General features: G+C 39.3%; 1 protein-coding gene across 7 annotated transcripts in view; it reads right to left on the reverse strand.

Moving 5' to 3' along the window:
• Fars2 (phenylalanyl-tRNA synthetase 2, mitochondrial) overlaps positions 1–13,186 on the reverse strand; it is a 367,213-nt gene that overhangs the window by 157,216 nt on the left and 196,811 nt on the right. Inside the window, exon 5 of one of the 7 annotated variants that reach the window (XM_048348573.1) lies at positions 93–137. The exons of the other annotated variants lie outside the window; for them this stretch is intronic. Coding sequence (XP_048204530.1) covers positions 108–137 — 30 coding nt within the window. The 3' untranslated portion in view covers positions 93–107. Of the gene's footprint in view, positions 1–92; positions 138–13,186 lie in introns of those variants that run through there. 7 annotated transcript variants of the gene reach the window in all.

Consider the following 13,186-nt stretch of genomic DNA (forward strand, 5'->3'; position numbering starts at 1 on the left):
AAAGAACCTCCAAAATTGCAAAGAGCAACAGAGCTCTCCTTGATTTAATTTTATGCACTTAATGTTCTAACTTTGTGGCGGCAAACAGACCAAATGATCCAACAACTTCACTTGTGAGTATGTATCCTAATCAGGATCTAGAAGAGACAGCATCTATTCATTATAGTATTATTATCATAGCCAAGCCATGGAAACAACCTGAGTCATCAATGGAGGAATAGACAGAAAATGTTTCATATTTGTATACAACGGAATATCATGTAGCCACAAAAGAAAGAAGTCTCAGTATTGTGATTAACATGGGTGAAACTTAAGGACATTATTTAAGTGAAATAAGCCAGACACAGAAAGACAAACAGTACACAGTCTCATTCAGATGTGGAATCATAGCAGCAAAAAATAGAGGCAGTTGCCAGTGCATGAGTATGGCCAGGAACAAATGTGTGTGTGTATGTTTGTGGGGAGGGTATAGATTTTCAATTATGAGTAAATTGGGGGAGGGGTGTTCAAATGTACAGATAGTGACTATAGTTAATAACAATGTACTGCTTGCTTAGAATGTGATTTTTTAAAAAGAGCACCTACGAAGTGCCTCTACCCATCCCTCAGACAAAAATGGTAACTATGTGTTAAATTATCACACTTATAATTTGAATAGATTTGTATTTTCAATTAAATATTTTTAAATAAAAATCAAAATAATATGTAGCAGAACTATGTAAGGTTTATATTTTTACTCTACAGGATAGCATTTATTTGTCTCACATAATTCTGCTTTGTTTTTATATACAGTGATTCCTAAAAAATCTCTAGTACTATTCTTTGGGATGACAAAGAACATGGAAAGAATGATATTACAGTAATAAAAATAAAGCATTTTTCTTCCTGGTGCTGCTCCTGTCATCTCGTTTCTGCATAACCTAATTCTTATTCTGATCAGAGCAGAAGGAACTGAAAATCAGGGTTTTATTAACACTGGTGCTATCTCCCCACTCTTGGGCACATGCACAAACACAGCCCTCTGGTTTCTAATTATGTACTCACAGATGAGCTTCCCTAGCAGCTCTCCACGTACATGATATATAAAGTAGCTTTTGTTTTCAGAGATTTATGTCAAAGACCTCTTCATTAAATGCTATTTGAGGGCAGATGCATTTCTATGGAAGGCTAGGGGAAAATCCCCAAACATGCTGGTAAAATAGCCATCAAAGAAATATATGCCAGACAGGCCCTAACATGGTCTTTTCCCAAAGGATGTATTTCACACACACACACAGTGGTGGGGATACAGTGAGGGAAAGATGAAGGATGGAGGAAAGGCTTATTTCAAAATGCATGAAATTCTTCTATGCAGAAGAGGAAAATGGATAGCTGGAGTTATGGAAAAGTTAAACTAAGAGGTTTGCTTACTTGTTATTTTTGTTTTGTTTTGTGTTTTTGATAGTAGAAGGCAGCAAACTGACAATGCTGCAAAACATCCCAACTCTTTCAGAACCTGGTGAATTCTGGTTATCTGTCTTGAAGTGCAGATGAATGGTTGTGTGGAAAAGGAGAATTCTGATCAGAGAGTGGCATCCACAGCCAAGGGGGCGGGAGGGCGGGGGCATGTGCTCAGGAGGAAAACAGCCTGGCCTGTTAAAGGGAAGAAGTGGAGGGGGGGAGGAAGAAGAAGAGGGGAGAGGTGGGTAGAGGAGGGGAAAGGGGAGGGATGCTGTGTCTACAGGAGCAGTTGTGTTAGGAAAGGGGAAGGGGGAAACGGTACTGGTGGCTGTTTCCCTTAGAAATAGAAACATCTGGACAACTGCCTCTTTTGCCTCTGAATTCCACTAAGAATTGGATAAAACAAAACACATTTAGTCCCAAGGCAGAAGCAATAATTTCCCATGAAGTGCAAAATTTCTCAGTTTAGTGACAGAAGAGAAAAAAAAGTGGATGAGTTTTAATGGTTTCTGTAGTAGGTGTAGGCTGTAGGGGTGGGGGAGGAAGAAAGGGAGAGAGGGAGGGAGGAGAGGAGAGAGGAGAGAGAGAGAGAGAGAGAGAGAGAGAGAGAGAGAGAGAGAGAACTCAGCACAGCTTCTCTTTATCCCCCACCCAGCCACATGCCTGAGCCTGGGACAAAGCAGATTACAGAGTTATTTGTGCACACATGTGAAGAGTATGACCCCAACAGACTGAGTTCAACCTTGGCTCCACCATGTACTATCACAGTCATGTAGAACTGGTCCTCTTATTTAACCTTTCTGTTTTGTAGTTCCCTCAGGTGTTTAACAATGGGAATATTAATAGCATAGTATTCAGGCACAACAGTTTTTCTTTCCTTTTCTTTTTTTGGTGTTAGTACTGAGGTTTGAAGTCAGGGCTTCAGGTTCTCACTGGGCTTTTTCACTCAAGGCTGGCACTGTACCACATAAGCCACACCTCTACAGGCTTTTTGATGGTTAATTGGAAATAAATGTTTCTCAGATTTGTAGGCCTAAAAGGTCTCTGATCTTGATCATCATCTCAGCCTCCTGAGTAGGATAAGTCATGAAGCACCAGCACCAAGAGGCATTAGAATTTTTATGTAAAATTCTTAGAAAAAACATCTACAAGCACAATATAGAGTTGTATAAACAAAAAACTATAATTGTAAATATGGAGTGAGTGAGCTGGATTCTGTTAGTGAACCATTTGATTTTATAATAATTTTAAATGCATTTATATTTTTGGGGGGAGACCTTAAGCTCACATAGAAGTGAAATCAATTGGAAATAGAATCACCTTTATTCATTTTATAGAAGGGTAAATTTAGCATCCAGTGGCCATACTTAAGCATGTATAATTCTCATACAAGTCCCACAAAACACCACTCTTGCCTGCTGTACATACAGGTGTTCATTAAACTTGAAATCTGTCTGTGTTCAATAAACTTGAAGTCTGTCTATAGCTATAATCAAGAAAAAAAAACTTTCTTTTGACTGAAGGCATTGCTCAAATAGTGAAGCATTTGCTTAGCGAGCATGATACCTTGAGTTCAAGCATGCATACCCCCCCACCCCCCAAAGTTCTTTGTTTTGGTTTCATAGATGCTAGAGAAGAACAATAGTATATTCGGTTTCCAAAATGATTTTGTTTTCACAATTGTGTTTTAGGCATGGAAAAACTCACCCATTGGGGAAGTGTTTGTTAATACAGAGTATCGGTGGTTTGACATGAGTCAATGATGGTTGGAAATCACCAGGAACTACAGCACAATTATCTAAAGACCCTAAGGCTTTGGCTGTGCTCTATTTTAATAATCCTCAAAAGGCTCTGGGTGAGCTCCACAATTTGCCCTGCCTTGAAAATACTCAACTGTCAAAACTAAGTCAAGGACTCTGCAGTGGATTACTGTTGTGTGGACAAAGACACCAGGAACTTCATTCCTCTGTGTCAGGCTTTTCAACTAACATACAGTACTATCTTGTTTGGATGAACAACACTACAAACTTTTTTAACTTTGAAAGGGATTTTTTTTTTCTTCTGGTGAAATCTGAATAATAGCCCAGTTGTGGAAAGTTTTTACAACAGTATGCATACAGAGAGTAGCAAAGGCTCTGCCACAAGTTGTCAGATTGAATCATATGGATATACTAAGTGCCTTTTTTGATGCCCAGAGAAGCTATTTTTCTCATGCCTTCAGGAGAAACACCTCTATGCAGGACACCTCACCAAGCCTTTCTCTCTCTTCTCTCCCTCTCCAGGAGGAACAGTGAGATCAGCAAAGTGGCTGTCAACTAGGGGAGGCTTCTAGAAGTTGGATCAAATAATAAACACATCCTATCCCCTGCACACACCTGGCTGGAAACTGCCTGTGCAAGATGCCCAGAATTACTGAGCTCAGTGTGAGCAACAGAGTGCTGCTGGCAACACACAGGCGGCTTCTTTCCAACAGCACTGGCATGTGATTGATTTGGGTTTTTAACAAAAAAGCAAAACACAACATTTTAAAGCTTTCTGAAATCCACTTTCTGCCTTCTATGGCCTCCCCTAATTTCGTCATGTATGTGTATTGTGGCTTTCACTTTGAACTTCCTTGTGTATTCCTTGCCAAGAGAGCATAGTACATGGTCTGAAACCGTTCCCCCTGCACTCTAGTCATCTCCCTGCTTGCTGTGTGGGATCCTCTCCAAGTCCAGGGCCATCCCCAGCACTGGATACCATGATTCTCTCAGGAAACAGAAGGTGAAGAATGGATGCTGCTGTCCCTGCTTTTAAAAAGTTGCAAACCTTACAAAGGACAACTGAAGTCTTTGAACAGGGCAGTAGCGAAGGAGGGTAGCTTTCTGCATACTCTGCCATGCTGCTATGAATTCCAATCATTGACTTAATTTTATGCACTCTGAGGGATAAATTTCCAGAACCAGTCAACAAACAACTCTCCCAGTGGCTCTGCTTATCCTTCATAGGAAACAAACATGGTTTTTGGCAACCTATGCTTTCAACTAATTACACATTTTGACAGATAGCTATTTATATCTACAGCTGGTAACAGAGCTTGAAACCAGAATCCCAGGTGGAACTCAGAAGGTCCCAGTCCCTTGAAGAGAATGAGCAAAGTTCTTCATAAGAATGACTTCCCAACCTTCATGTGATGCCTGGTGAGCTCTAGAAGCATAATAATAATTCATACATTGACAGTACCAGCCAGCTTTACCCCTGTTCACAAAATGATTTCACAAAGTGTAAATAAGTAGTAACATAAGTCATATAAGTAGTACAGTTATTATGCCCACTTAAAGAGACAAACTAAGCCTATGTGGTTGTAAAACCACATGGTGGTCAATGCTGTCCACTTGGAAATCCAGGCTTCAGAGGGGTGAAGCAGTTTAAACAGGGTACTTTGCACTGGTGTGATTGTCTCTTTGGTTAACTAGGATATGGTATAGTGAATTTGCCTTGGAGCCTTACTTTCTTCAAATGAAAAATGGGTAAACAATTTTTTTCCTGTGGGTCTCACCAATAAGGGAGTTGTAGCCAACATAACATGCAGATGGCAGGTATACTGATAAGCCAAAACCTGCTTGACAACAAAGTGGGGGCCATGGGGCTACAACAGAAAGAGTTAGAACAAAAGAATGAGGAGATAGGACAGGGCATTAAATCTTCCTTATAGAAAACCAAAAGGAGGCCCACCAATCAGAAAATCAATTCTCTCCATTTAACCCAAGGCCCATTTCTGTAATGCTGAAGATGGTGCAAGGTGTACCACAGAGGCCTCATCAGGTCTATGCCACTAACTCTCTTTCCCTACTATTTTTCCTTTCTAATAAATTTTCTTATGTTTGTGTCTTGACTGAATTCTTCTCTGGCAAGACACAGGACCAAGGTCAATTTAGCTGCTCTAAATTGCAGTGAGTTGCCTGTGAATTTAGGATTAAGTATATTTTCTTGTGACTTACATTCTTTGAAAGATAACAGTACATTGACGCCCCCCCCCAAAAGCAGATAAAACAAAAGGCAGAAAAAACAACAAAAGTCGCAACAACAAACTAAGAAAGGCACTGGATCTGAAATGGGAGGGTGGTATTATTTTACACACCTATTTTAGATAGATTTGCAGAGATGCATAAGTCATGGACCTCATTGTTCAATCACCATGATGATTACTTGTATGTTTACTAAATAACCACTGAAAACTCATCAAGGGCTGAATAGGGCAGAGGTGCTAGTCACAAATTGCCAGGTACAGTCATTCCAAACAAATCACACCAGCCAACTTCTAATGGACAAAAGAAAACTATTAGACTGGGGACAAATGACTTGGTCTTTTTGCTAAACCCAGTGTTGCACATTAAAATCTTGTACTGCCCACAAAGTAAAAAGAACTGTCAAAATGTTTTGATACAGTTACCTTTAATTTTATATAGTAAGTCCTATGATAATGCAGGGTGAGATTTTATGTGAAAAGCCCTTAGTACACCCGTAGAAGTATGCATTTACTTGATACACTCACATGGCATTTATAGCTATAGTAGCTAAGATTTACTTAATGTTTTCTTTAGGTAGGATACTGTGCTAAGAGATTTCAGTTGTATTTAAACTCCTTAATCCTCACAACTACCTCATCCTACAGTTAGAAATTAATACTTATTTTATTTTGCAGATGAGAATATTAAGCCCCAAGCAATCTTAAATTCAGTAAGGCAGCAGAGTTGGGACTTAAATTCAGTAATCTACTACCACTATTTTCTTGATTTATCTCTGTATTTTCTCTTTTAAATAACTATTTGATTTTTATTATAAATAAAAAGTCACTACAGTCCATCCTCACCCATGACTGCCCAGGCTTCTTTGCGGTTATTTAAGTCAGGAACAGTGCACAGACTTGGTACCATGAAGGTGAATGTGGTTGAACAGAACGTTACTGCTGTGTGAAGTTCCCTTCCCAGGGTGGTTAGAAAAATGGCTCAGTGAGAGAGTGTTCCTAGCTGCTCTGAGTATGTGATAGTGCACAGAGGCATCTGGCATCCAAGCTGAGAACTTGTTACTGGGCCCTATAATCAAACCAGTACATAGAAAGAGCTAATGGGGCTGATGTCAGAGGAGTTAATTCCCACTCATTCTTAGGCCAATAGAATGGAAACAATATCAAATTTCTGCAAACAGTAGCTGACTGTTACAAATAGACATAGACATTATATAGATAGATAGATAGATAGATAGATAGATAGATAGATAGATCCAAACTATTAATCTATCCAACTTTCTGGATCCATGTTTATCAGAGACAGGAAGTCTTTCTTCCTCATAGTTTAGAAGGATCAGTGTTAAGGAAAAAGTGAGCATAATTAAATGCTTCAAAATGGTTGTGAGAACGATCATTTCTCAATCCTAAGTCAACATTAATGGACTTAATTCTCCAATCAAACGACATAGGCTCATAAGTTTTTCAAAAATCAAGATCCATCTTTCTGTTGCCTCCAAGAGACACAACCAACTAGCAAAAACAAACATCTTCTAAAAGTGAAAGGCTGAAATAAAATCTACCAAGCAAATGGCACCCATAAGCAGGCTGGAGTTGCAATCTTTGTATCAGATAAAATTGACTTCAAATTAAAAATAGTAAGAAGAGACAAAGAAGGTGACTACATACTAATAAAGGGATCTCTCCTACAGGAGGATATAACCATCCTAAATATCTACATACCAAATACAGAAGCACCGGGCTGGGAATATGGCCTAGTGGTAAAAGTGCTCGCCTCATATACATGAAGCCCTGGGTTCAATTCCTCAGTACCACATATACAGAAAAAGGCAGAGGTGGCACTGTGGCTCAAGTGGCAGAGTGCTAGCCATGAGCAAAAAGAGGCCAAGGACAGTGCTCAGGCCCTGAGTTCAAGCCCCATTACTGGCAAAAAAAACCCCCAAAAAACCCAAACACAAAAAACTCCACAAATACAGGAGCACCCAACTTCATCAAAAAAACACTACTGACTCTAAAAACACTCATAGACCCTAACACATTGATAGTTGGAGACTTTAATACTCCACTGTCACCTCTGAACAGATCAACATGCCAAAAACTGAACAAAAAAACCACAGAACTAAACAACTGCATAGACCAACTAGATTTAACCGACATCTACAGAATATTCCATCTAGCAACAACAGAATACACATTCTTTTCAGCAGCACATGGAACATTCTCCAAAATAGATCACATCTTAGGGCACAAAGAAAATCTGTACAAATTCAGAAGTATTAAAATCATTCCCTGCATTCTCTCAGACCACAATGGAGTAAAATGGAGCTCAACTCAAACAACCACCACAGAAAATCCAACAATTCATGGAGACTAAACAACATATTGCTGAACCATCAGTGGGTCATTGAAGAAATTAGAACAGAAATTCAAATGTTTATGGAATTCAACCAAGATGAGTACACAAAGTACCAGCTCCTTTGGGACACAGCAAAGGCATTACTCAGGAAAATTTATCTCTGAGTGCCTACACCAACAAAGTGGAGAAACAGCAACTCAACAACTTAAGGAAGCACCTTAATCTCCTCGAAAGAGAACAACAAGCCAAACCCCAAGTCAATAGATGGAAGCAAATAATTAAAATCAAATCACAATTAAATGACTTAGAGACACACACACACAAAAAAAAAAAACATCAAAAGAATCAACAAAACAAAGAGTTGGTCTTTGAAAAAATTAACAAAATAGACAGACCCCTAGCAAACCTGACCAAAAAATGAAGGCAGCACACCTAAATAATCAAGATCAGAGATGAAACAGGTAACATCACCACAGAAACAACCAAAGTTCAGTAAACCATAAAGGAATATTTTGCAAACCCTTATGCCAACAAATTCGAGAACCTGGAAGAAATGGACAATTTCCTAGAAAAAATCCCCAAACTCAACCATGAAGATTTAAACCTTCTAAACAGACCCATATCCAGTATTGAAAGAGAAACGGCAATTAGTGACCTCCCATCCAAGAAAAACCCAGGTCCAGACGGATTCACAGTAGAATTCTACAAGGCCTTCAAAACAGAACTCACACCAATATTTCTCAAACTCTTCAATGAAATTGAAAGAGCAAGTTCACTACCAGACACATTCTATGAAGCCAGTACAACCCTCATCCCAAAACCAGGCAGGGACTCATCATGGAAAGAAAACTATAGACCGATTTCCCTGATGAACATTGATGCAAAAATTCTCAACAAAATTCTGGCCAATCGACTTCAACAGATCATCAACAAAAATCATACATCATGATCAAACTGGATTCATCCCAGGGATGCAAAGTTGGTTCAGTATACGCAAGTCAGTTAATGTAATCCACCACATCAACCAGAGCAAGGTAAAGAATCACATGGTTATATCTCTGGATGCGGAAAAGGCATTCGATAAAATCCAGCACCCATTTATGATAAAAGCCCTGGAAAAATTGGGATTCCAGGGAACACTCATGAATAAAATAAAGGCAGTCTACGACAAACCAACAGCAAGCATAATTCTAAATGTTGAAAAGCTATAGCCATTCCCACTAAAATCAGGAGCAAGACAGGGATGTCCGCTCTCTCCCCTCCTCTTCAACATAGTACTAGAATTCCTAGCCAGAGCAATTAGGCAAGAAGAAAACATCCAAATAGGAAAAGATGAAGTTAAACTGTCTCTCTTCACAGATGACATGATCCTATACCTAAAGAACCCCATAGACTCTGCTCCCAAGCTACTAGAGCTGATCCAAAACTTTGGCAAAGTAGCAGGATATAAAATAAACCCTCAAAAGTCAACGGCCTTTCTATATGCTAATGACCTGAAGACCAAAGCCGACATCAGAAAAGCAACTCCTTTTGCAATAGCCTCAAAAACCATAAAATACCTAGGAGTAACCTTAACCAAAGAAGTGAAAGACCTCTATGATGAGAAGTTTAAAAACATGAAAAATGAAATAAGGCCGAACTAAGGAAATGGACAAACCTCCCATGCTCCTGGATTAGGAGGGTTAATATCATCAAAATGGCAATATTGCCAAAGGTTATCTACAAATTCAATGCAATAACCATTAATATCCCAACACCATTTTTTAATGAAATAAAGGAAGCAATCTAGAAATTCGTATGGAACAATTAAAGACCCCAAATAGCAAAAACAATCCTAAGCAAAAAGAACAGTGCTGGGGGAATTACAATACCCAACTTCAAGCTATATTATAAAGCTATAGTAATAAAAACAGCTTCGTATTGGCACCAGAACAGGCATTAAAACCAATGGAACAGAATTGAAGACCCAGAAATGAACCCACAGAACTATGCCTACTTAATCTTTGATAAAGGAGCTAAAACAATAGTACGGAAGAAAGATAGCCTCTTTAACAAGTGGTGCTGGCAAAACTGGCTCAACACATGCAACAAATTAAAACTAGAGCCTTATATATCACCCTGCACCAAAATCAATTCCAAATGGATCAAAGACCTCAAAATTAAAACAGATACCCTGAAAACACTACAAGAAGGAGTGGGAGAAACACTTGGGTTCCTTGGCACAGGATGGAACTTCCTTAACAAAGACCCAGAAATGCTACAAATCAAAGAAAGGATGGACAAATGGGACTGCATCAAACTTCAGAGCTTCTGCACGGCAAAGGACATAGCTCTCAAGATAAACAGAAAGCCCACAGATTGGAAAAAGATCTTTACCTCCAATACAACGGACAAAGGCCTCATATCTAAAATATATGCACAACTAAAAAAATTAAATTCCTCCAAAACAAAACCGCAAAGAACCAATAGCCTAAAGACTTACAAAGAGACTTCTCTGATGAGGAAATGAGAATGGCCAAGAGACATATGAAAAAGTGCTCTACATCACTGGCCATAAAAGAAATGCAAATCAAAACAATATTGAGATTCCATCTCACCCCAGTAAGAATGTCCTATATCAAGAAAACTAACAATAATAAATGTTGGAGGGGATGTGGCCAAAAGGGAACCCTACCCCATTGTTGGTGGGAATGTAAACTGGTTCAGCCACTGTGGCAAGCGGTATGGAGATTCCTCAAAAGGCTAAACATAGAGCTCACCTATGACCCAGCAGACCCACTTTTGGGCATCTACCCAAAAGACCACAAACAAACTAAAGCCAGCAGCACAGCAGTGTTCATCGCAGCACAATCTGTCATAGCTAAAATACAGAACCAACCTAGATGCCCCTCAGTAGACGAATGGATCAGGAAAATGTGGTACATATACACAATGGAATTTTATGCCTCTATCAGAAAGAATGACATTGCCCCATTCGTAAGGAAATGGAAGGACTTGGAAAAATTTATACCAAGTGAAGTGAGCCAGACCCAAAGAAACATGGATTCTATGGTCTCCCACATAGGGAATAATTAGCACAGGTTTTGCCTAGTCACAGAGGAGGATCACAAGAGCCTAATAGCTATGCCCCTATGAATGCATAAGATAATGCTAAGTGAAATGAACTCCATGTTATGGAAATGATTGTTATATAACTGTTGTAATTACTTTCAACATGCCATGTGTAACCGTAGCTTCTATTATTGATGATCCTCTTGTATCCCCTTTCTGTGGTTGTACCTGCACTATCATTGTATCTTATCTGAGTACATTGGAAACTGTATATACTGGTATTAGAACTAGGGATGTGAAAGGGAATATCAAAATTGAGAGACAAAGGATAAAAAGACAAATGACTCCAAAAGCAATACTTGCGAAACCATTTGGTGTAAAACAACTGAACAACTCATGGGGTGAGAGGGACAAGGGGAGGGGTGAGGGGGGAATGTGGGAGGAGGTAACAAATAATACAAGAAATGTACCCAAGGCCTAACATAGGAAACTGTAACCTCTCTGTACATCACTTTGACAATAAATAAGAAAAAAAAAATAAAAAAAAATGGTTGTGAGGAGAGAAACAAAATCATAAAATCGCATACAGTTCAACACTTTTCCCCCCAAGCTAATCATTTCCTTTGTCCTGGGCTGGCCATAGATTCAGTATTTTTGGCAAGTAGTTATATTTCCTTTGAGTTGAAAATGGTATTTAGAAACCAAGATACAGACACCAACACTGTTCACTGCTACTGTGGTTTTTAGACCCTTAAAGTGGGAGAAGTAAGAAGGGATAACAACACATATACATAGAATTTTTTCTTATGTTTTGAATAGGGCCTGCTGGCCTGAGGCTGGATATTCCCTGTCTGGGGCTCATGAGTGCTGGGATCACAGGTGTGTCCCATCCTCCAATGTGTTTATAAGAAATCTGATTCTAACCTTAAAACCAGGATTCATGCTTGGCTACTTCCATATCTATAATTCTCATCTCAAATAATGAGAAACCCATTCCCATTGTTCTCAATATCGTTATTATGCCTTTCCTCAAGTTAGAATAGTTTATTATTTATTCTAAAGGTTTCTGAAGTGATGATTCATAACATTGTAAGAAAAATCCTTGTATCGGGGCTGGGGATATGGCCTAGTGGCAAGAGTGCTTGCCTCCTATACATGAGGCCCTGGGTTCAATTCCCCAGCACCACATATACAGAAAATGGCCAGAAGTGGCACTGTGGTTCAAGTGGCAGAGTGCTAGCCTTGAGGGGAAAAAGCCCCAGGACTGGCCAAAAAAAAAAAATCCTTGTATCAAGAGTTTTACATTTTCAAATACTTTATTTTAGAGGGTTGTGTACAAAATTCTACAGGCAGGCCAAGTATCAGTGGCTCATGCCTGTAATCCTAGCTACTCAGGAGGCTGAGATCTGAGGATTGTGGTTTGAAGCCAACCCAGGAAGTAATGTCCATAAGACTCTTATCTCCAATAAACCACCAAAGATTCCAAGTAGAGCTATGACTCAAGTGGTAGAGTGCTAGCCTTTAACAGAAAAGCTCAGGGAAAATGCCAGACCCTGAGTTCAGGCCCCCAGACCACCACCACCACCTCCACCACCACCACCACCACCACCACACACACACACACACACGATTAAATGTGCAAATCTTAAGAACATATTGCTATGGTGTGTATTCATCTAGATAACTCATAACTCAGCCACTTGTCAACATATGGAGTATTTGCAAGGATTAAAGAAAATAAAAAATTTGGCTAAGAATCATGGAGGCATATGACAAGAGCAAAGGAGATAACTGAGCACAGAATCCAGACCACAACAGACACTCTTAGGAGAGGCTTGCTGAGTCAACAGAGCAATAGAGAAATTAAAGTACTATGTGATATCAAAAGGTGGGCATAAGGGAAGCAGAGACAAGAGAAATTTGGATATTTAATGAAAAACACATTGGATAAAATGTTAAGGAGGCTGGGTTCCAGTTCTAGGATTACAACTGTAATCCTAGCTACTCAGGAGGCTGAGACTTGGTGATCATGTTTGAAAGCCAAGGCAGAAAAGTCTACGAGACTTTACCTCCAAAATAACCAGCAAACAAACAGAAAGAGAACAAACAAAACAGGCTTAAGGCATGGCTCAAGTGGGAGAGCTGAGCAAGTAAACCTAGTAAGAAGGCCCAGAGTTCAAATCCCAAAATTGTCAAAAAAAAAAAAAAAAAGATCCCTTTTTAAGCCACAAGGAATTATTGAGACAAGGTCAAAATATGATAGTGACAACATATTTTGGGGATTGCTGGAAATGGCAAGAACCAGATTCAAGGGAACCTAGTAAGTTACTGTA

Source organism: Perognathus longimembris, chromosome 6, assembly GCF_023159225.1.
Source record: "Perognathus longimembris pacificus isolate PPM17 chromosome 6, ASM2315922v1, whole genome shotgun sequence".
Lineage (NCBI taxonomy): Eukaryota > Metazoa > Chordata > Mammalia > Rodentia > Heteromyidae > Perognathus > Perognathus longimembris.